The sequence below is a fragment of the Parus major genome, chromosome 19 (genome assembly GCF_001522545.3).
Source record: "Parus major isolate Abel chromosome 19, Parus_major1.1, whole genome shotgun sequence".
In the NCBI taxonomy this organism is placed as follows: Eukaryota; Metazoa; Chordata; class Aves; order Passeriformes; family Paridae; genus Parus; species Parus major.
The window spans coordinates 2,232,704-2,255,414 of record NC_031787.1 but is presented as its reverse complement, the minus strand read 5'-3'; the positions used below and the strand labels follow the sequence as shown (position 1 = coordinate 2,255,414).

General features: G+C 52.9%; 4 protein-coding genes across 4 annotated transcripts; 3 read left to right on the top strand and 1 right to left on the bottom strand.

Moving 5' to 3' along the window:
* Nucleotides 1-5,167: 5,167 nt before the first annotated feature.
* On the top strand, nucleotides 5,168-8,794 carry LOC107212998. Its single transcript, XM_033518953.1, has 5 exons — nucleotides 5,168-5,634; nucleotides 5,721-5,798; nucleotides 7,540-7,693; nucleotides 7,992-8,142; nucleotides 8,625-8,794. The coding sequence occupies exons 1-5, from the start codon at nucleotides 5,578-5,580 to the stop codon at nucleotides 8,716-8,718; spliced, it is 534 nt and encodes a 177-aa protein (XP_033374844.1). The 5' UTR covers nucleotides 5,168-5,577; the 3' UTR covers nucleotides 8,719-8,794.
* A 1,447-nt stretch (nucleotides 8,795-10,241) lies between these two features.
* LOC107213001 (fibrinogen-like protein 1-like protein) lies at nucleotides 10,242-12,654 on the top strand. Its single transcript, XM_015646984.3, has 3 exons — nucleotides 10,242-10,440; nucleotides 10,870-10,998; nucleotides 11,554-12,654. Exons 1-3 carry the CDS (start codon nucleotides 10,437-10,439, stop codon nucleotides 12,180-12,182), a joined length of 762 nt encoding a protein of 253 aa, XP_015502470.1. The 5' UTR covers nucleotides 10,242-10,436; the 3' UTR covers nucleotides 12,183-12,654.
* Nucleotides 12,655-14,566: 1,912 nt separating this feature from the next.
* LOC107212999 (fibrinogen-like protein 1-like protein) lies at nucleotides 14,567-17,824 on the bottom strand. The gene is made up of 4 exons (XM_015646980.2): nucleotides 17,791-17,824; nucleotides 16,614-16,721; nucleotides 16,167-16,286; nucleotides 14,567-15,220 (listed from the first exon to the last, which is right to left on the bottom strand). The coding sequence occupies exons 1-4, from the start codon at nucleotides 17,822-17,824 to the stop codon at nucleotides 14,580-14,582; spliced, it is 903 nt and encodes a 300-aa protein (XP_015502466.2). The 3' UTR covers nucleotides 14,567-14,579.
* A 1,114-nt stretch (nucleotides 17,825-18,938) lies between these two features.
* On the top strand, nucleotides 18,939-22,053 carry LOC107212659 (fibrinogen-like protein 1-like protein). Its single transcript, XM_015646189.3, has 4 exons — nucleotides 18,939-19,081; nucleotides 19,864-20,007; nucleotides 20,372-20,434; nucleotides 21,367-22,053. The coding sequence occupies exons 1-4, from the start codon at nucleotides 19,078-19,080 to the stop codon at nucleotides 21,999-22,001; spliced, it is 846 nt and encodes a 281-aa protein (XP_015501675.1). The 5' UTR covers nucleotides 18,939-19,077; the 3' UTR covers nucleotides 22,002-22,053.
* The last annotated feature ends 658 nt before the right edge of the window (nucleotides 22,054-22,711 follow it).

Genomic DNA, 22,711 nt, shown 5'->3' with positions numbered 1-22,711 from the left:
GCTGGCACAGAGGCCCCTCGAGACTGTACCCTGTCCATGGCTGCCAACATTTCCTGTTCATCTGCTTTCTCCTTCTGCAGCTTCTCCAGAGACTGGAACAGCATCTTTCAGCACAGAAAGGAATCCATGACACCCCAGCAGGGCTGGAGCTGCCTCCTGGCCAGGAAAGCACATCCCACTCCCCCTACCCAAAATGAGGGAATGCACTTGGATCTGGCCTCATGCTGTCTCTGGAGGGAGACAGATTCCTTGTGGTCCCTGCCTAGAGTCAAAAGGAGAGCCTGGGGGATCTTCTGTCACCACAGAATTTTTATCCACACACCTGCATTGCTTTCTGGTTTTGTTGAGTCTCTTCCTGGAGGCTCCCAGAAACTAGGCTGAGCTTCTCACAGTCCCCTTGGATCTGTACAATTGTAGCCTCCAAGTAGTGCAGGCGCTCCTGGTCCTGCCACAGGGGAGGAAAAACATAATGCTGAGCAAGAGCGGGGCTGACTGCTCAACAAGGACAGACCCACATTACTCAGCCAGTGGCCACAAGATCTCAGTGACAACAGGATATTTGAATCAAGGCTTTAATTTCTGACCATGCCACTGACTGCTGCAGTTTGGGTCTCCCCCACATTACAGCACAGCACATGCAGCTGAGGGATGCCATCAACCTCCTCCCCAGTCCCCCATGCTGCCAACTGCCTACCTGGCCCCAATTCCTCATCATTGTCTCGAGCTTGGCCACTCTGCCCACAGCCATCTGCCGTGACTCCAGGGAGTCCACCTGCTCCTGGAGTTTCTCACAGCACCGGAAGAGCTTTCCCAAAAGCACTTTGATATTGAAGCTGCATTTGGAGCAGTCTGCACTCCCCTCTTCCTGCTTCTCCTGTAGGCTCCCAGTTGACTCCGCCATATCTCCAATCTGTAGGAAGGGCAGAGGGAATTGACTTGGAGATGGGATGAATGGAATCAACAGTGTTGGGTGGCCCCAGCCAGTTGGGGAATATGGCTGGAAACACAATCAGGGGTACTGCACCAAGCCAGTGGGTGGTGGGAGTCCTACCCCAGTTGTCCCAGACATCATCTGCTCCAGCATGGCATTCCTCATCTGCTGCTGCTGCTCTTCCAGCTCAAGCTGCAGCTCCCGCTTTGTTTCCTGCAGAAGAGCCCTGGCCAGGGAGATGGGGGCAAGGGCAGGGTTACCCTGCAGGGCTGCTCGGGCACTGTCCTGTACCCACAGGCCAGGATGCTCCCAGATCCCCTGGGCTTCCTTGCAGCCCCACAGGGTATGAAACCCACTCTTATCCTCTTACTCAATTTGCTGAGTGATCTCTTCATGGCTCTCTTCTCTCCACTTGGTTGTCTCCTCCCTCAGCTTTTTAATGTCTTCTCCCATCTTCTTCATCTGGGAAGGTCAGTGATGGCAGAGTCAGGGCACAGACATCAATCATGTTGTCCCAGCATGGGGGCCCTTCAGCTGCACGGAAAACCCCAGAGCCCCCCACCCATTCCTGAGACCCTGGCCCTAAACTGCTGTTCTTGGAGTCCCATTGAAGTTCCCCATGAGAGCCCAAAGATGACGCAAACCAGCAGCTCACTAAGCCAAGGGCCTCCTTCGACTTCTTTACGTCTCCTTCCATGCGGGTCTGTGCTATGTTTATCCTGTCGATCTCCTCACGGAGATCCTGCATGAGATTCGTGTCCTAGGAAAGAGGAGTGGTGCTAGTCAGTCTCTGGGGAGGGTGAGTGGGGACCTGCAAGGCCTTGAGCCCTGCCATGGTTTGTGGAGCACTGGGGAACAGCGCAGGGCCTGGCTCAGCCAGGCTGGGAGGCTGCAGGCAGCATTCTCCACACATCCAGCCGGCAGAGCTGAGGGCACAGGCCGCTGTCTCAGAGCCAGGCAGCAGTTCACCTCATTCTGTGCCTTCTGGATCTTCTTCATGTCCTTTGTCATGCTGGACTGTAGGAGAAAGTGGTATCAGAGACGAGGAGTGTGGGCAACACGACCATCACCACCAGAGTGGTATTCACAGACCTGTGCCTTCTGGATCTTCCTAATATTCTCTGACATGCGGGAAAGTTCTGCCCTTATCTCATCAAACTCCTCAAGAAAAACCTGTGAAGCAGTCGGAGAAGTGGGATATCAGAGGTGATGGCCAGGGCAGCAACACCCCAAAGAGCCCCACCCTGCCACGGGCAGCCCATGGCTCAGCCAGGCCAGCAGGTGCCGGTGCCGCCAGCCCCAGCCCAGCTCAGTGCCAGAGCACTGAAGCCCACGCAGACGGCAAAGAGCCACTGCCAGCAGCTCAAGCTCTGCCTGGGCAGTGAGGGCAGTGCCAAGCACCGCTGTCTGAGGAAGTGAGGAGGGGCTGTCTGGTGGGGGAGAGCCCAGGGGGCTGGGAAGAGCCTCTACCTTGGACATGTGTTCCTTGTTGTTTTTAATCTCCTTCTTCATCTGTTCCATCTCAGTGGCCAACTCAGCGAGTGAGGGGCCACTCAGCTGGCCTGGCCACGGCTCCTCGGTGGTCAGGTACTGCACGTCCAGGTGCTCCAGCATGACCTGCAGCAGTTTTCTCAAGGCTGCAAATTGAACAGCCCCTTTCTCGGGTACCCCAATGGAGAGATCCAGGAGCTGGGAGAGGCTGAGCGTGTCCAGGGATGTTTCCATGTCTGCACACACTCGGTCCCTGGTTGGTCAGAAGCCTTTTTGCCCTTTTGGGTCAGTCAGGGATGAGCAAAAGGGATGATAAAAGGGATGAACAAAAGGGATGATAGAAGGGATGGGCAGAAGCAATAATAAGAAGGATGAACAATCAACAGGCTCCTTTCTCCTTCCTTGTACATCAAATGACTGGAGCCTGCCCTGCTCATGCCCCTCTTCATCAGAGCTCCCGTTGCCAGGCAACACACACCACTCCACCTCTGGAAACCAGTAGGACCCAGACTCATGAAGTTATGGAATCATGGAATGGCTTGGGTTGGAAGGGACCTTAAAGATCCTCTCTTTCCATCTCCTGCCATAGGCAGTGGCACAGACCAGCCAGGCAGTGCCACAGGCTGTGGGAGCCATGCTCTGCCCTGGGGACAAAAGGCAGGGCGAGAAAACGCAGTGGTGCATCTAAAACTTTTACAGCTCTAAAGGGATTCTTTGATGTGCCATGTAATTCCACATCAATATCCAATCTTCCCAAGTGACTCACACTTCTGCATTTGTACATCAGAATACCCCAATGATGCACAGATCCCAAAGAACGTCTCAGTGATTGTGAAGAGAGGCCCCGCTCGTGAGTATCCATGAAGCACTGGATTCCCTGTGAAGGATGTCAGGGTGTGAAATTCTTCTTTGGATATGGGTTTACAGAGGCACTTGGACTGTATCTGGCCAAAGCTGCTGTTAATTTCTTTCTTTGTGGGGTAGATTTTAATGTATCTGCTCTAAAGCACTTTCAGGAATGGGGCAGACACAATTTCTTTGGGCAACCTGTGCCAAAGCATCCTGACCCTCACATGGAATATTTTCTTCCCAATAGCCAATCTAACCCTGCCATCTCACAGTGTGAAGCCATTCCCCCTTGTCCTGTGCCAAGCCCCTCTCCAGCCCTTTTGGAGCTGGATGGAAACTTGCATTTATTAAATGTTTTGCCATATGCCAGGTCAGGTCTTACAGCATCTTCTGCCAAACTGGGGCTTCACACAAATCTTCAGTCTCATGTTTGTTTTTCACCTGCAGCACTTTCATGTGTTGCTCCCTGCATCAGGAACTCTTGTCCCTGTTAAACCAACAGCTGCTTTCTGAGTCTTTTGCTTTGTAGCTAATGATAATATTTTGTAGTTTCTCTCTTTCTCTCCCTCTCTGTTTTGGAGAGCTGGACTATTTAACACCTTGCATTGCACCAGGGATGTATTCCTCTACTCAAGCATATAACACAGAAGAGAGGCAAAAGAATCTCCTCAGGACACAAATACACAAACACTGTGTCCCAGCCATGTTTGGCAGTGGTGCTGCCGTAGCCTTGGGATGCCTCAGTTCTTCCTGCTCCAACGTGAGGCTTACATGTTCCCTGCTGGGTTCTGCCCACACCTTTGGCTGGTGTGAGGTCAGTGGGGCTGGCTAGAGTGTGGCTTCCCACCTTATCTGGTTCCCTGGCAACCCAGGTGCCCAGGTTCTGCCTTGGAACCCTGCCTTTGTCCAGGGAGCTCAGGCACTTGGGTGCTAGGTTTAGGTCATGGGCTGGTGTTTTATGGCCCTGATGCTGATGTTGGTCCCCTGGCACCCTAGAAACCCTGGCTTGTGGCTGTGGGTCCTGATGTCCTGCCTCCCTGAGGTGCACCCCTGCCTGCTCTGCTTTGGGCCCCCCCTTCAGCGGGCACGGCTTTGCCGTGACATTACTGGAGCCTTTGCCAATAACCCCAAACATAAAGAATGCCATGAGGCCCTTGTTGAGGCTGCTCAACCACTTGCCTCCGTCACTGTAGGTATGTCATGAGTCCCTAGGGACATCAAACCCAACTGGGATCCTGCCCAAGGACATCTGTCCTGACTGACCCCTCCTTTGCAGCAGGGACATCCATCCCAAAGGGGATCCCCACCCTGAACAGCACCCCAGAGCCCTCTGGGGTTTCTCATGTCAACCAAGGCACTCACACTGACACTGAGCAGGATCCCAGGAAGTGGGGACCCTAGGGATCCACCCTGGACAAGCATCCTTGGGATTCACAACCATGCCAAGGTCTTCTCTGTCCTGATTTGGCCCCCAGGGACCTTTGGGAATCCCAAACCTGCCTTGAACCCTGAGAATCACCTGACCACGACACACTGGGGATCCCTTTTGGACCTTAGGAATCCACAGGGACACCTGACATTTCCCAGTATCCCTTAAATCTTGGTCAGGACTCCAGGAACCCCCAGAAACCCCCAGACTTTACTGCACCTTCCCATCCCAGAAACTCCAACCCTAACCCTGTACTGATTCCTGTGTCCCTGTACTGGTTCCAGGGTCAGGACAGCGTGAGGAACTTCGGGAAATCGTCATGGATGCTATGTTTTTTTTAGAGGAGCAAAGGGGCAAGAGTGAGCAGAATGAGGGACGTGAGACACAGGACATGGGACATGAGACATGGGGCAAGGGGGGTGGGATGTGGAGGCCTTGAAGGGGGATGGGGTGGAATATAGGGTGTGTGAAGGTCTGGGAGATGTAAAGGGATATTTGGGGAATCTTGAGGGTATATGGGTTTCAAGGTCTACAGCTTCCTGGGGAGTTGGAGGGGATATTTGGGAATATACCTCACTTAAGGAGGGATATATGGAGCCAAAGTTAGTTGTATAAGGGATCTGTGGGGTCTGGGGTAGGTCTATGGGGACCAGAGGGAGGGCATATTGTCTTACCTGGACATTTGGGACACACCAGAGCCCCTGAATGAGACTCTGCAGGAAGCTGTCAACACAATCTGGACAAAGCTGAACCAACTGGGGAAAGGTATGGGGCCACCCTGGGAGCCCCTGTCCTAGAGAAACTCCCAGGGACCCCATCTGGGCTGGACAAGGGCTGAATCCTGACCAGCTCATTACAAGGATGTGGGTCCCCACTGATGCCCAGTCTAAAACTGCTTCCTCCCCACCAGTTCCAGACTGCATCCCCCCCTGTGGTGAGTGTCTGTCCCTCTGTCTTGCCCTCCCCTGTCTCCTGGTGCATCTCCCACTTCCCTGGGATCACCAGGTCTCTCTTTGTCAGGATTCCAGCCAGCTGCCCGTGTCTTCCAGTGTGCTACCTGCAGCCTCGTGGACTGTCAGTTTGCCCTGGACTGCCCAGGTATGAGACCATGGGGGACTGTTATGTTAATGGTAAGGAAATCTTCCTCAGCTTCACAATTCTTAGGTTATTTTTGTACTATTTTTTAAGTTTGGTGGCACTTGAGTGACTCCAGTCACACCTCTGGTACTGATTGAGGTCAAATGGTCTAATTTTGCTTGTAAAGGTCTAGGCTAGAAAAATGCAGAATGTGTGCTCAGCAAGGGTGGTCATACATTGGGGGTAGGTAGCTTTTGGGATGGAGGTGTGTTCAGTATTAAAATGAGATTACAGTGAGCAGAGTTGACCCAAAACACAGAATTTCCCCACAAAAATCTCTCCCTGCATTTCTCACCCACGGTCCCACGCTGAGCACACCCGCCCAAGCGTGCATCTGCCCATCCCTGCAGTCAGCACAGGAGCACCATCACCTCTGGCAGTGCAGGTGGGGGCTCATGGGCCTGTCAATGCTCCCAGTGCAGGACCTGTGGACCTACATGGATGAAACCATTGTGCTGCACTGCAATGTGCCTTTCCACACCCCCAGCAGCCTGCCCGTCACCTGGATGTTTGCCCCCAATGTGAGTTGTAGAATCATAAAATCACAGGATGGTTTGGGGTGAAAAAGACCTTCAAGCTGGTGTCATTCCAGTCCCCTGGAAGGTGTGCAGGGACACTTTTCATTAGACCAGGCTGCTCCAAGGCCCAACCAACCTGGCCTTGGACACCTCCAGGGATGGGGCAGCCACATTTTACCTGCACAGCCAGGTGTGTCATGGGGAGAGTGGAAGCTTCAAAGTTTATTAAATGAGCCCTGCTGCTGAGTCTGAGGTTCAGAAAGGATTCCTTTGTGTGTTTAAACTCTTCCTGGGAGATGGGCTCAGATGAAGGTAAATTCTTCCTTAGCCTCAGAATTTGGCAACAGCTTAAATCTTAAGAATCATTTTGGCCACAAGTCCTAATGATGGCAAGTCAGATATATTTATAAAAATGAATTCTTTAATGAACTAATGAACAGGGAAAATAGATGAAAGATCTTAATCAGAATTACTACACAGTACAAAACTACAAGAACTACTAGTATAACATAGAACAGTGCACTATATCAAGGCATCTATATTAAAGCTAGCAAAAGAAATAGTATTGAATAGGAGCCAAATGTAACTTACCACCAAAATGACAGTAATGTACACAGATTCCTCCACCCAATTTATTGGAGGAACTCCACACATTTCCAGGAAAATATATAGAAACTTTCTACTTTGCAGAAGTTTGCTGTGGCTTTTATAGTTGTGAAGTGACTCTTGCTGTCAGTCAGAAATCCAGCTTATCTTCCACGTCTCACTTTGACAGTAGGATGTTCATTGGAATTTGGGAGATGCCAGAGTGGTGCTAACCCGGTGGTGCAAAAATAACTCATTACAAGACATGAAATGAGTTATTGTTTGGGTTATCTGACTGGCTGACAAACAGCAGATAAGCTGTTGTGGGGGAGGAGATGCCCTGCTCACCACACCCACAGGGAAGAAGCTCTTCCTGCAGGAGGTGAATTTTGTGACTTTTGTGTAGACCTGGTTGTGCAGCCCTGGGTGGGATGGGAGGTGTGTGCACAGAAAGGGGTTCAGGAAGCACGGAGGGGACGTGCCAAGCATGTGCAGGACACAGGTGCCTGTTATGGATCCCATATGGATGAGTGCAATCCTGTGTGGATTCTGTGTTCCTGGCGGTCTGGGCAGTGCTGATGTGCCCCTCCATGCCCCAGCTGCGCACACAGGACATGACACTGTTCAAGGAGCTGAAGGGGAATCCAGAGAAGCCCTTCAGTCTGACCATTGAGGAACCTGCTCCAGGAACTGTTGCCTGTCGCCTGGGGGAGCCTTCCAAGCCCGTTATCCGCAAGTTCTTCTACCTCAACGGTGAGCCTGGACACCTGAGGGCTCTGGGGGCAGGGAGCAGCGTGGGGCAGAGCGGGGCCTGGGACACCTGGGTCCATGGGAAGGGGGTGAGCAGGGTGCCAGGATGTCTGGTTTCATGGTGGACAGGTGGATTAGAGCATGTGTTCCCTGGTGCCTGGCTCCTCTGGGAGCATGTGGTGTGGGGCAGGGACCCCCAGAAGCCAAGGTGGCTGGGGACAGCGAGGTCTGTGGCTGGAGCAAGAGATGCAGGGGTAGCTGGTCCCTGGGTCCCATGACTGAGGGGCCTGGGTCCCCACAGTGTCAGAGGGAAGCGTGGAGGAAGAGAAAGGACTCCAGGCTGTGTTCAGCACTGTGCTGCAGGGGCTCCATGACAAGACCCCCGTGCCCCACACACCAACCATGGGGCTGGTTCTGGCTGTTGGCTCCATGGCATTCATTCTGCTGCTGCTGTGAGTACTCCTCCCCTGCTGAACTGTACTCTGAAAATCCCCATGCTTCTGGAGCTCTTCACAGACCATGGGACTCCCCATCCCCTCTGGATTTTCAGTCCCTTGGGATTCCCTGAAGTACAAGGGGAACACAGGTATCCAAGGGTGGGCTAAAGACTGCCAGGACTCCTAAATTCACAGGAGCCTCCATGTCTCCTGGGACTCCCTTTGCCCTCTGGCCCATTCCAGGATCTCCCCCATGCACTCAAGGCTGCCTTTACTTCCCCCAGATTCCCTAATTGCCCCTGAAACCCTGAAACTTTCCTCTGTTTCCCCTAGAACCCTTGCTGTCCCTATGGGGGCAGTTACCCCAGTTGCCCCCAGCACACCACAGCTTCACCCTTAGGCCCACCAGTTGTTCCAAGGACCCCCAAGTTGTCCCTTGAGCAACTAATGGGAATAGGGTGTCCTCCCTGCTCCCCATTCCTCCTTCTGTCTCCCAGAGCCATCTGGCAATGCCTCTGTGTCCATCAGACGTGCCACAGATGTGGACATCAGGATACCCAAGAGGATTCAGGATCCTCAGATTCACCGTAGGGGACTTTAGCACGTGGATCCACCCCCCAGGACCAGCATTTCTGCAATTGCTTTTCTTGTGCTGGGAATAGTTTTAAAACAGAAATACAGAGTTCTGAAAACCTGGATTGTGCTTGTGATAGAAATAGTATGTTCTTGGGCTTGCAGACATTAAAACTGGGTACTGGGCAGCATTTTCTTTCCCTGGGTGGACATTCCAGCTGCAGCTGGAGCTGCAGAGCTGTCAGTGATGGTGAGGGTGCAGGATGGGGGAGAAGAGTAGTAACTTGACAGACTTGCTCTAGAGCTGCCTTAAGTTTGTCAAGGATCAATGGGACTGGTTGAGAAATACAAAGGATGGGTCCCTTGGCTGCCCCTGACTCCAGCAATGGCCAACAATGACTGGAGAAAAGCTGCCAAAAATTATAATATCAGTGTGGGATCTGAGGGCTAAAAGAAGAGGGGAAAGCATCTCTGCTTGCTTGAGATCAGCAGATGGACAGTGTCTCTCCTTCTCCCCTGAAGGGATGCCTCTGGTTGAGCTTCACATCTCCAACTGCATTGGAGCAGACCTGGGAAGAGTTATGTATATTTAACTGGGTCATAATATATATTAACACTCTGTAGTTAGTGCATTTATCACCAAGAGTCCTGAATCTGCTTTCCTGTTCCTTCCCTAAACCACACTATTGGTTGAACATGGATTGTGATTGAACTGGGCCAGACCATGCTGGTAAATTGCAGACAGAGAATCTGTGATCTCACAAGTTCCCACTGAACACAACCAGATTTATCATGCCAGATATTGTAGGAGATCTTCTACTTCTCTGCACTGCCTGTCCCTGCCAGCCTTTCTGAGTGCCTTACAACTAAACTATTCTACCTTTGCACATTTCCAAATTCCCTCTGTTCCCTCTGAGTGCTTCTCTGGATCCCCTCTTACTCATTCTCTTCACTTCCAACCACTCTCAGATGCACTCCATTCCTATCCAGCTGCTTTCATATCCTCTTCATTCCCCTTGTTGTGCTCTCTTAGACCCCCTCTGTTGTTCTCCTTGCACAAACAGAGACACAAACAAATCTGCCTTAGAGAAACCTTTCATCAGACCCTTCAGCTGTTTCCTTTTCCCACTGGGCACTCACGACTCCTCCTGTTTCCCCCAGATACAGACCCCTCCATCAGGATCCCCTGCCTGTGTCATGCACCCCAGAACACACCAGCTGCTTCAAACACTGCCCCACAACACTTCACCTCCCTGAGGATCTTGGGGCTGCTCTGCTGCCCCACCCAAAGCCAGGCTGGGCTGGAGCAGATTAAACAAGAGCCCCTTGACCTGGCAGCACCAGCTGCAGCGGTGGGAGGCAGGGACAGACCTGTGTTTGCTCTCCACCTGGCTGCTGACTGTGGCATTCAAGTGTTTTCTGAGCAACACTCTTCGAAGTTTGCAAATATGCTGTTCCCAGGGGAAATTCCATCCAAGTCACTAAGCACTCACAGAAGAGACCATTCCAAGGATTCTTGATGGCACGGGAATTATTTTCTTTGCAATCCAGAACCACGGGCACCTCCACCTCAGCTGGTGTTTTCTGCAGGCACAAAGGAAACCAACTTGATCTCTTCCAGCAGAAAAAGGGGGGGTAGGACCCACTCAGCCCGCCCAGAGCAGAGGGCACTACAAATCCCTCTGTGCCACCAGCCACTCCAGAGCTCGGCTCCAGAGGCATTCCCGGAGGGAGCAATGGGTGAGTACAGGGCTGGGAAGCCGTGGGGAGAGCAAAGGCAGGGCAGCTCAGCAAGAGGGAGAGGCTCCATGCACTGGTTCTTGCACACTGATGGGGAGCAGGGTGACCCGTGCCCTTTAGGGGCACTTGTCACCTCTTTGAGCTCATCCCCTGTCTTCTGGCTCACCCCAGCCAGGTGCCTGCTCCAGGGACCAGGGGTGGAACTGTTGGGTACTTTGCTCTGCCCAAAACTACCTGTTTGACTTGTCCAAGGGGAAAAGGGCAGGTTGTCTACCCCTTTGGCAAGCTTTGCAGCTTGCAGGGAGCAGCCTGATGCTGCCCAGCATGCTCAGTGCCCTCCTGCACCCCACAGGCTCATGTTAACTTCAGTGCTGCTGCTGTGGGAGGGATGGTCACATTTCTTCTTGTCTTCTTGTCCCTCTCTACCAGCTCAGTGTCTTCTGCTCCTTGCCTCCCTGCTCATCTTGGCTGCACCAGGCCATTCTGTGCACACACAAACCCTAAACACCTTCAAGAAATCTCCCTTCAACACTTCATCGAGTGTTCTGAAGAGAACCAGTAGGTAGCATCCTGTGGGCATCTGGTGTTGTGTGCAGGTGTTCAGCCAGCTCTGGGTAGGGCAGGACCGTGCACTGTCCCTAGCCCTGGCCCTGCTCCAGGCTGGAGGATGGTGAAGGTGTGCCTAGAGCAGGCTGCAGTGCTGTGTGTGTGTGTGTTCACTGTGCAGGCTGGGAAGGGTGGCTTTGTGCTTGAAGGGACCATTTTTCCCCATTCCCTTAGTCACAGGCAGGGGCTGGGCCCTATTCACCCTCCTCTCAGCATGACCCTGCTGTAGTGGCACAACCCCTTGTTCAGGAGACCCAGAGGAGCCCACTGGTGCCCATATTCAGCCTTTTGGACTGATACCAGCATAGCTCTGTCACTCTGGGGCCTGACTCCTGTTGGTTTTCCACACAGAAAAGGAACAGAGGGTTAAGGCCAACCCAGTCTCACCTGTCTGGGCTGGGAGAGCTGGTTATCCCCCATGCACTCTGGCCAGATGAATCTCCCTCCTGCCCAAGATCTTGTCCTGATGCCCAGGCTTTTGTTCTATCCCCTTGTGTCCTGCCCCAGCCTGGCCCAGGGACTGCAGTGAGGTTCCAGCTGACAGCCCCAGTGGCATCTACATCATCCAGCCCATGGGGCTGCACCCCATCAGGGTGTACTGCGAGATGGGTGGGGCAGACAGGGGCTGGACCGTCATCCAGAGGAACCGGCAGGACACGGATATCACCTGGGCCGAGTCCTGGAGCACCTACAAGCACGGCTTTGGGAACATGCACACCGAGTTCTGGCTGGGCAACGAGTACATCCACCAGATCACCAGGCAGAAGATCTACCAGGTCAGGTTTGTCATCTGGGATGCTTCAAACAACATGAAGTTCGCAGACTACAACCTGTTCAGCCTGGACGATGAGTCCCAGGGCTACAGGCTGAGGCTGGGAGCGCACTCGGGGACAGCAGAGGATGCCATGGATTCAGACAATCCCAGGAAAGTGCACAACAACATGAAGTTCTCCACCAAGGATCGGGATCAGGACACTTACAGAGGGAACTGTGCCTCTCGCTATGGGGGTGGGTGGTGGTACTCAGCCTGTTACTCTGTGCAGCTGAACGTCAAGGGGCGCCTGGCATGGGGCCGCCTGTGCCGGGGGAACTGCAGAGCCTCGGCCATCCTCATCAAACCAACTGCATACCACTAGAGCTCCTTCCCCCTTCTCTCCACCTGTGCCACCTGGCCAGGCCAGTGCCCTGCTGGGGTCTGTTTGATGATGAGGCCTCGGGGGGGAATAGGGTTGTTCCTCTGTGTCAAGAACTGCTTCGTTTTCCTCCTGTCCTGAAAAGTAGCAAAGCTCCTGGCTCTGTCTCTGGCCATTCACCTGTGGTGGGTTTTTGGGGGGAGATATTATTAGAATGCATCTTTATAAATGCTGCAGTATCCAAGCATGTTCCTTCTGGAGAGAATGCTGTGCTCAGAAACCTAAAACCCTCCTGATCAGCATGGTCTTATGCTCTTTTTGCTTTGTGGGTACAGATGTTTTCAGCAGAAAGGTATCCATCATCACCAGCTAACCTGATCTAAGCTACACTGAGCCCAGGGCTGGCCATGTCCCCAGCACATCCCTGCTGCAGTCTGTGTTCATCCTGCAGAATTAAATCATTTTCACACCTGCATAGTGTCCTTCATTTATTTGGGAACTCCTTGCAGCTGCTGCCTGTTTCCTGCCAGAAGCACACCTGAAACTTCTGGTGCAGCAAGAAAAAGTTTTCAAAGGAAAATCTTTTCACACAACTCAAGTGAGGAATTAGAGACAAAACTTTCACTTAAAAAGAGGGTTGCAATTCCAAGGTGGGGATCTTCCAGAAAGGGAATGTAGCATCACACAGCCAGCAGAGGGTGCGAGGGAAGCATCAGAACAGGTCAAGCCTGCCAGCCATGACCTGGAAAGCCAGGCTGATGTCATCCTGCCTCAACCTTGTGGACACTGGGGGAGAACTGGGAGACTGGAAAGGAACAGCAGTACTGCAAGGCCACACAGCACCATATGGTTGGTCTCTCTGGGCAGGTGTGAGAGCTGAGACAGCCTGACATGGCAGAGATCCCAGAATTTCAAGATTCTGGATCAGCTGGGTCTGTGTGAAATTGCTCCAGTGCAGTGATAACTGTGCACTGGACAGCTCAGCAGTGGGCACGGTACCTGTGATGTGGTCTCCTGATGCTGAGCAGGGGGACGATGTTGGTGTGGCAGTGCTGAACACAGCAGGAGACATTTCACTGGCTGCACTCATAGATTGACAGAATTTTCTGAGTTGGAAGGGACCCACAAGGATCATTGAGTGCAACTATTCTCATTCCAACAGAGACCAGGAATGCAGCTCAGCATCACTCAGGGCTGGCTGCTGGGTGGAATGCTGTTTATCAAGCCTTTGTTCATCCTCTCTCCTTCTATTAGGTTGTGCATCCAGGCTGGAGCACCAGTGTCTTTTTAAACCAGCAGACACATCTCTTAGTCCAGAAGTGCTGCTCTCAAGTCAACTCCAATGGGAAGCCTTTCTCAACCAGCAGCACCCTCATATCTTCATCTTCCTGTGAAGCAGTGCTGCCCACCCTGCAGGTGCCTCCAAGGCTGCCAAAGAATGCTCCTTGAGAGCTTGATAGCTCCTCAGGAGCTCTGCAGGGTGCCCTGGGACCCTGGTCACAGGCCTTGGCTCCAGAGTCCCATTTGCTCAGCATTCCAAGCCACAAACCTCCCCTGAGCTCAGCTTTCCTTCCACAGAGTGAGAAGAGGAGCTGTGGGTTCATTCAAGCCCCGACTTCAAACTTCCCTGCATCACAAGGGAACTTCCTAGACACATTCCCTGTCTGCAGCAGGGAACAATGGCTTACCCACATCACTCACACCCTCAGGGAGTCCTCTGCCCTCTCCACACTCCAGCTTGTGGTGGTTTCTCCTCTTTCCCAGCACAGAGCAGCCACCCAGCCATGAACAGGGGTAAACTGAGTGAGGGTTTTGCATGACCAGGGCTTTGCTGGCCCTGTTGGCTAATTGTAGCCTTACAGCCACAGTCCAGTGGCTGGAACATGCCATGGAAAGGAATACTGCCTAACACACTTTTCCCCAAGTCTCCCAGCCTGAAGGCTGGAGAGAGTGATCCCCCCACACCTGTGTGCAGGTAGACACAAGGCAGCACAGTCTGGCTCCAGGGTTTATTGCAGCTGATTCCTCCCACCATGGGTAGCAGAGCTGTGGGGTGTGTGGGGTGTGTCCAGGGAGGGAGCAGGGCCTGGGCAAAGCAGGGTTCACCGACTGCAGGGGAAGGGAACTGGCACCATGTCCCCCTCCCCAGGATGGGAGTGGGTGCACCCACCCCAAACCAGTGCCAGTGCCCCAGTGCCAGCCAGCATCATGGCACTGGACAAAGCTGCCCGTGTGCCCAGCGCTCCGGGCGATGGCTCCTGAGCCCCAGAGCTGCCGTGTTTCAGCTGCTGAGGGAACAGGAGCTGTGGACAGAGCAGGATGTGCACTGGGACTGGCATGGGAATGGGGCACTGAGCTGGGGATGGCGGCACCCCCTCACTCCCAGGGGGCTGGGAACGGTCAACACACATCTGTGGGTTTGACCAGGATGAGGGAGGATGCGCAGTCACCATTATCACAGAACCCTGGCCAAACAATGTAGTTTTTGGCATTGAGCAGGACGTTCTGGCACCTGTTGTACCACCACCCCCCGTAGCTCTTGGCGCAGTTCCCGCTGTACTGGTCCTGGTCCTTGTCGACCGTGCTGAACTTCATGTTGTCATGAATTCCCCCCTTCTTGGGGTGGTAGAGGGTCATGTAGTCATCCCCATCACCAGAATGCCGGCCCAGCCTCAGCGGGTACCCGCTGGCCTCGCTCTCCACCCTGAAGATGTCGTACTCGGCGTAGTGGGTGACGTTGGTTTTGTCCCGCACCACGAAGCGCACCTTGTAGGTGCCCTGCTGCGTCAGCAGGTGCAGGTACTCGGTGCCCAGCCAGTAATCGCTGTGCACGTTCCCAAAGCCGTACTTGTAGGTGGTCCAGGACTGCTTCCAGGTGAGCTCGGTGTCGTGGGAGTTCCTCTGGACCACGGTCCAGCCCTTGCCGTCGGTGTCCATGTCGCACCAGACGACGCGCGGCGGGGACCTGGCGGGCTGGATGACGTACACCCCGCTGGGGCTGTTCTTGTGCAGCCGGCTGCAGTCCGGGGGGAACCCTGAGGCTGCAGCAGCAAACACGGGGTGGGGGGAGAGAGAAGGGCCATGAGTCTATCAGGACAGCAAGGAGCTTCTGAAGATCAGTGAGGACTCAAGGAAGGAGTTCTGTCTGTGGCTTTTCCACTTCAGGGAACCTGAAGGTGTCTGAGCCAGTGGCCTCTGTAAGAGCTCTGGGACCTATTTCTCATGGTTTGCTGTTTCATTTGGAGCCTTCTAATGCATCTTGCCAAGGAAAGAAGGGTGAAGAAATTTCCAGGATTGCCAATTATGTCCTACAAGTATGTCTGGCCCATATACCCTTGATATATTGAGCTGCAGCTCTTGCAGGGACCAGAAGTATCCAAAAAGCTCCATTGGATGAGGATATGTAATGAAAGTTTATGTTTTCCCTGGGGTTTATGGCACTGGATAAGTTCTGCCTTGGTCTTTTAGGGGTCTATTCCCCCAGCTTGTTATAATTTATCTGATCTCTCATGACTTACTAGCCAAATTAATTTGCCACCTAATTTATTTTCCTTGATTTGTGTCTGATGGGAGACAATTTGCTGTGGGTAACTCCAACCCAACCCATGAAACTCTGGGTACTGTATTTCTCCCTTAAAGGGAGGGAGGAAGGGGATGTTCCTACTCCAACAAGAGCTAAACAAAAAGCCAAATAGCTAGGGGGTCTCTCCTAGAACTGAGCCCCACAAACATGGCACAGCAGTCCTTCCAAGCTGTGGTGTTTTGGCAAAAACCTGTTGGTCTCAGCACGGACCCACCAAGGGGGTGAAGGCGACCTGGCAAGAGCGAGGCTGCAAAAGCCGTGGCCCAGGGGTTGTGTGTGTGAGGAGTTCCTGTGCTGTGCATCCCTTGGGGTGTTTTCTGGCCTTTCCTGGCACAGAGCAGACCTGAGGGTTCTGCTCTGCCCCTGGGTGCCCAGGCAGTGCCCCCCAGCTCCCCTGTACTCACCACTCCTGGAGCTGGCAGTGGGCGCGGCTGGGCCCGCGCTGGCGCACAGGAGAAGCATGGCCACCACGGTGGGCAGGAGGACAAGGTCCCGCTGGAGCCAGGGTGTCCCAGCCTGGAGCCCTGGGGAGGAAAGTGCCCATCACCATGGGTCCTACTGCACTGCTCCCAAGCAGACAGGAGGAGATTTCCTGGCCCAAACCCTGTGTGCTGAGCAGCAGCACCCCCCTTACAGCCTGCACTCACTTCTGGGGGAGATGCCACCATGCCTGGGGCAGGATCCCCAAGCAACCACACATTCCACATGCTTTGGTCAAGTAGGGAAAGGACCAAGGTGAAGCTTAACCACATTAACCAGCCCTGACAGGATGTTGGAACACATGGCACAGGTAGCCAGGTGTCTTAGTTTAGGGTACACCAGAGTGAGGTGTACCTGAGCAGGAAACTCACCCATCACGGCACAGCTGCGCAGAGAGCAGGAACCCAGCGGTGCAGCCTCCCATGCTGAGCTGTCCACGCTGGCTTTATAGGCCCTGCACACACCCACGTGTGCCCACACTCATCATTTGCACAGGCACAAGGAGGCACTTGCAGATTGTGACTGGAGCAGTTTCCAGATCCCATGACAGAACAACTGAGGGGAGGGACACACGTCCCTCCAGCCAGAGACGTACAGAATAACCCCCTCCATGCTGAGGAATTTCAGTTATTGACTGTCCCTACATAAACACTACATGTGAATTGCACACTTGGAGCAAAATCTGGAGAACTGTGATCAAAGTGAAGTGGAGAGACTCAGCTTTTTTTAAGGATATACAGAAACCAGTGAAGGAGGAGAGGTCTATGTGACCAGTGCCATGCACAACATTGGCAAGGTGAGGTCCTCAAGAGAGGTGCTCACTCACTAACTTTCCACTGGCAGGTTTTAGGATCAGTCAGGGTCCTGCAGCCAGAGCTACAGTGTCCCCTGGCAGCCTGGTCTGCATGCTCTGAGCAAGGGCTCCAGTTAACAAACAGCTGTCTGTGGGTCCCTTGGCCACTCTCCTTCCCAATCCCTGTCTTTGGCCTGGTGAGTCCCTGCAGATCACCAGCAGTTTCTCTGTCTTCTGGATCAAAATGCTCTCTGGACAAATTTGGGAGGGCTGTCCTTCCTGCCAGAGGGTCTAGGAAGCTCTATAAGCTTTTCAAGTCAAATTTAAGAAGATGTGGCCCTTCTACCTTGCTCTTCTGTGTTGGTTTCTGATCAGACTTTGTTTTCATGGCACAGCTCCACATCTGCTGTTCACAGCAACCCAGGGTCAAGCTGAGGTTCCCACCCAACTTTCCACACTGTGGAAATCAAGCAGTGCCTTGATGGACAGTGGCATCCAGACCTCTCCAAGATAATGGATCCCTGGTAAGGGATTCCTGGACTGACAGGATAAGAGAAAATAGCCTCAAGTTACACCAGGGAAGTTTTAGATTAGATATTAGGAAAAATTTCTTCATGGAAAAGGTTGTCAAGCACCGGAACAGGCTGCCCAGGGCAGTGGTAGAGTCACCATCCCTGGAAACATTGAAAAATTGTGTGGATGTGACACTTGAGGACATGGTTTGGTGGTGAACACTGATGCTGGGTTGGACTTACTGATAGAGGTCTTTTCCAACATTAACAATTCCATGATTCTATGATCAAGTTCCATCTGAAGCCTTCAATGCCACCTCTGCTAGCTTGGTGAGAGGCTGAGAGCCAAGGGTGAGCTGAGGAGGGGATGTCTGTCCTGCCAGGTCCAAGCAAGGTGGAAAGGGCTGAGTGTGAGCTCCATGTGAGGCAAACTGCTGGATCCAGGATCCTTGATGAAGGGACACAGGGCAGGGCTGGAAATGGGATGTGAGCAGCCCATCCAGGAAATAAACCATCCACAGAGTCTGAGATCAGAAAAAGTGGACAGAGAGGGGCCTGGAATCCCCCACTGTTCTCCTGGTGTGGCTCAGATGAGGACTGGAGGTCTAGGGCTGGGTTTAAGCTGACCTCAGGGGCCCAGGGGAAGGTCCTGGGTGGGACAGGCCACCACAGCTGCTAACCCTGAAAGGACAAATCCCCCGAACTGGGCTGGCTGTGGGGGACCCAGTGCTAAGGTGTGAGGGCTGGGGAAGGGGTCTGCAGAGCCCTCATAACTCACAACACTGCAGATCCATCCCTGGGAACAGGAGCTCTGGCATTTTCTGTAGACATCCACGGTGTAAGCACTCCTAGAGCAGAGAGGGGCTTGAAGTGAGACCATTTTACATCAGTGGCACTTCATGATGCCCAGCTCTCCCTTGTGATTGCTGCAAGGTGCCAGGGGGCACCACGGTGCGTGCTGCACAAGGGGCAGCGTGGCAGGGGCAGGGCAGGGGTGTCAGGAGGCACTGGAGCGGAACTTTGTGAAGTTCAGGGCACATTTTCCCAGGAACACTGGAGTACCTCTTCCCTGAAGGGTCTGTGGGGTTCCCGGGGGCTGTTGAGCTCAGTGTCAACTCTGCAGAGACTGATTTACGCCTGGTGTTTGATTTCCATCCAGGGGGTGAAAGTCATCTGGGTATTTACTTACCATCTGTGGAGATGCCCCAAGAACGTCATTCCCTGGGGAAACACTGCACAGTGAATTGTGGTTATTTTAAGGCATTTGCTTATTGGCACCAAATTATTTGCTTTGCCTCTGAGGAAAGCTCTTCACAGACTTCACTGTTGGAGGACTGATCACTTGATGGTGAAGAGCAAATAAGCCCTAAGCCACTGGTCCTGCTGCCAACCAGAGGACAAGTGCCCAGGTTTGGGTCTTATGCCTCCACCCCCTCACCTGCCCAACCCTATAACTTTCAGGCTGGACACCCCTCCTGCCAGGCCAAAAGCACCCAGCTTTGTGCTCCACAGGGTGCCCAGGGAGACGGCATGGGTGAGTGTAGGGTGGGATGGGATGGGATGGGATGGGATGGGATGGGATGGGATGGGATGGGATGGGATGGGGTGGCACCTCTGTGTGTGACACAGGGTACCCCAGCACTTTGTCTGCTGTGGGTTTGTCCTCCCCACACCTGGATATCTGAGTCCATCGCCTCGTCTGTGCCTGCTCTGCCCTGGGCTGGGAGCTGGGGCAGGAGCCTGCTTGCTCTGTTCTTTCCAGGTTGTACCAGTGTAGCCCTGGAGTGCCACACAGACCATCTGATGAGTTTCATATTTACCATTCTTTGCAATTTTCAGTTCTCCAAGGAAAGTGTTAAATACTCTAGACTAGAACAGCGATGTTTTAGATTTTCCTGCTCACTGTGTGATATTGAACAGGTACTCAGATCTGGAGGTCAGATGCTCAAAATCACTTTGCTGTCCCCAGCAGAACACTCACAAGGGGCTGATCCTCCTCCTGCATCTCCTTCCTCTGCAGATTTTCCTTGAGAAGTCCCAGGGGAAGGGCTGGAACTGGGGGGATCATTTCTTCCCTAGGGGCTTCAGGGAAAAATGTCTTTAAAAATGTCCCTAAACAGAAGTATATCAACAAACCAAATGCTATGTAGGAACTAAGAAGTGAATCAGCTGGACAGCTGAACTCATCTGCATGGGGCTCATGGCTCTGAGGGAGCTCTACACAGAGTTTTATTTTCCTGTTTTACTCTGAATGGGATTAGTGGCTTTTCAGTAGAAGAGTTATGATCTCTTTCTTCCCATCTCTTCCCATTTCAGCTACCCAGTGCCTTTGTCTCCTGCTTTTGTCCTGCCTGCTGGCCCTGGCAGCATCTTTTCCTGATGTTGACATAAGAAACTTGTACCTCCTCAATGGCACAATGGATGACATTATGAATGCTCCCCCAGAGCCCTCCGAGCTCGGTAAGCATGGCCCTGGTCAGTCAGATCCTACACAGCTGACATCCTCAGCACCCCACCCACACCTCTGCCACACCAAGGAAGATAAATACTGATCTGAGAGTGTCTTACTGCAACAAGAGTAACCTTAGGGCCCCCCTCTGCCTGCTGCCTGTGGCATGAAGTTCTTCTGTCCATAAAGGACAGGAGAATAGCCCAAAGCTCACAGGCTCCCAGGGGAAAGGACGATTTGGCCTCACTGGCAGCAACACCAAGCCCAGAGTCTTTGGGCTGTGTGCTCTTCCTTGGAGAAGAAGTGTTTGAGATGCTAGCAGGCAGCTGACATGTCTACTCTCCACACTCACTCCTGTCTCCTGTGTTTGTTTAGGTGATGGTGATGGACATGTCCGACAGGCCAGAGACATCGCCCACCACCCGCCAGCGAGCCATGGTGAGTCCCTGCACCTGCCTGGGAGGGGTCACCATCACTGGGCTCACCAACAGCTCTCAACTTAGCCACGTTTTACACTTTTTACACGTTTTACACGTGCACTGGCTCCTCCCAGGAAAATGTTGATTTTCTGATGGGCTGCAGAGGTGCCAAAGCTCATAACCTCAGGGGATTCTGCTACCAGCTGTGTCCTGGGCTCACTACTTGATGAGGTGCTTTTTGTGTGGGGAATTTTCCAGATAAAGGTCCCAGCTGGAAAGTGATGCTTCATTATGGGAAGTAGTGATTAGTCATTTTCTTATTTTCACTGCACAGTCAATGAGAAGAGTGGATCTGACAGAATTTCTGAGCTGGCTGGTCCAACATTAGCCCATAAAGCCAAAGATAGGCCCTACCTGTGTGGGGACAACCAGTGACAGAGGTACTGGGGAAGGCCATAATCAAATCCAACAAGTCAGAAAATCTCTGAAGAGCTGGGTAAGGCCAGAGAACAGCAGTGGCTCTGCCCTGTTGACATCCCAAGGGCTGATTTAATTGTTAGATATTTGGATGTCATGATCACCCCAAACCTCTGTGCAAGTGTCCTTGTCCCCCAGATTTGCATTTGTCTGTGGTGATACAACATCTGCACGACACAAGCAAATCACTGAGACTGAACCCACCCTGCATGAGGGTCCTTGGGTGACAGCAATGCCTGGCTTGTTCTCACCAGACATTTTTGCAGCGTGTCCCCATCAGTTGGAATCCGGTCTTAGGAAGATGTGAAGCTCAACTCTCACACTGATCATGTCAGGATTTTGATTTATTCCAGTGAATGGCAGGAATACAGCCTGGGAATGTGTGTGCAAAAGGCATTTTGTACATACATTTTGTGTAGACACAAAAGAAACACCCCATTTTCAGGGGATTTAATAACCAGCTCTTGTTTCCAGCCTCAGCTTGGCCCAAGGACTGCAGTGAGCTCCCCCGTGGAAGCCACAGCGGCGTCTACATCATCCAGCCCAAAGGGCTCCATCACCTGGTGGTGTACTGCGAGATGAACGTGACCCACGGGGGCTGGACCGTCCTCCAGAGGAACCAGAGGGACACTCCAGTCACCTGGGCCGAGTCCTGGAGCACCTACAAGTTCGGCTTTGGGAACGTGCGCACCGAGTACTGGCTGGGCACCGAGTACATCCACCAGATCGCCAAGCAGAAGGTCTACCAGGTCAGGTTTGTCATCCAGGACTCTGCAGACACCTTCAGCTTCGCAGACTACAACCTGTTCAGCGTGGAAGACGAGTCCCAGGGCTACAGGCTGAGGCTGGGCTCCTACAATGGGACAGCTGGGGATGCCATGACCTCAGACAATCCCAACAACATGCACGACAACATGAAATTCTCCACCAAGGATCGGGATCAGGACACTTACAGTAAGAACTGTGCCTACAGCTACGAGGGCGGGTGGTGGTACTCGTCGTGTTATTCTGTGCGGCTGAATTACAAGGGCGGCATGACATGGGGCAGCCTGTGCAAGGGGAACTGCAAATCCTCTCTTATCCTCATCAAACCAGCTTCCTACTGTTAGGGCTTCTTCTTCCTCCTCCTGTCCACAGTGGACACTCTGCAAAGGCTCTGCATGGCCAAAAAAGCGTGAGCCTCTCTGGAGCAGAGCGAGGAGCACAAGGGTAGCAGGGTTTTAATGAAATGCCACTTTACAATCCCCAGATTCCTCTCTGCTCAGCTCCGTTCCCTCGTGCTTGTCAATGATTCCTTGTCATTACGTTCATAATCAAGAATTAAAAAAACACTTATGAAATTTGTGGATCCCACGTGTACCTTCCCTGTAGGAGGAAGACACACAAGCCCTGGAGTTACATCAGTTTCCTTGCTGTCTCCAGAGCTCACAGAAAGCAAAAAAGCTGCATGCCCCAAATTTCCATATACTCTGAGCCTCTCTGCAGTGTTTGATAAGGCATCCAATAAACGTGCTTGCTTGAGCTCATTCTTCAGTAATGACATCTGTTCTGTACCTCTGATCTTCTCCCCTGAGAGCAAAGAAATCCCATGGCAGGTGCCAGGACTGGAGTCTTGAGGCTTATCATAGAATCACAGCCTGGTTTGGGTTGGCAGGGACCTGGGAGCCATCCTGAGAGGTTTGAGAAATGGTGGCAGCAGGAGGGATTCGCATAGGGGTGTGCAGGATGGGCACAGAGGGCTGCACGGTGGGGTGCACAGGGTGTGCACAGAGAGGGATGCAGGGTGCACAGAGCGGGATGCAGGGTGCACAGGGCGGGA

Excerpts from the sequence above, each read along its gene's own strand:
- LOC107212998 (XM_033518953.1), top strand. The coding sequence starts at position 5,578 with ATGCCCAGTCTAAAACTGCTTCCTCCCCACCAGTTCCAGACTGCATCC. Across the intron at positions 5,799-7,539 it reads GTTTGCCCTGGACTGCCCAG|CTGCGCACACAGGACATGAC; the intron begins GTATGAGACCAT and ends TCCATGCCCCAG. Across the intron at positions 7,694-7,991 it reads CAAGTTCTTCTACCTCAACG|TGTCAGAGGGAAGCGTGGAG; the intron begins GTGAGCCTGGAC and ends GGGTCCCCACAG.
- LOC107213001 (XM_015646984.3), top strand. Across the intron at positions 10,999-11,553 it reads GAGTGTTCTGAAGAGAACCA|CCTGGCCCAGGGACTGCAGT; the intron begins GTAGGTAGCATC and ends GTCCTGCCCCAG.
- LOC107212659 (XM_015646189.3), top strand. Across the intron at positions 20,008-20,371 it reads CCCAGAGCCCTCCGAGCTCG|GTGATGGTGATGGACATGTC; the intron begins GTAAGCATGGCC and ends GTGTTTGTTTAG. Across the intron at positions 20,435-21,366 it reads CCACCCGCCAGCGAGCCATG|CCTCAGCTTGGCCCAAGGAC; the intron begins GTGAGTCCCTGC and ends TCTTGTTTCCAG.
- LOC107212999 (XM_015646980.2), bottom strand. The coding sequence starts at position 17,824 with ATGGAATTGTTAATGTTGGAAAAGACCTCTATCA. Across the intron at positions 16,722-17,790 it reads GTTGGAAAAGACCTCTATCA|TGTGGGCACACGTGGGTGTG; the intron begins GTAAGTCCAACC and ends GCAAATGATGAG. Across the intron at positions 16,287-16,613 it reads GCGCAGCTGTGCCGTGATGG|GGCTCCAGGCTGGGACACCC; the intron begins GTGAGTTTCCTG and ends TTTCCTCCCCAG.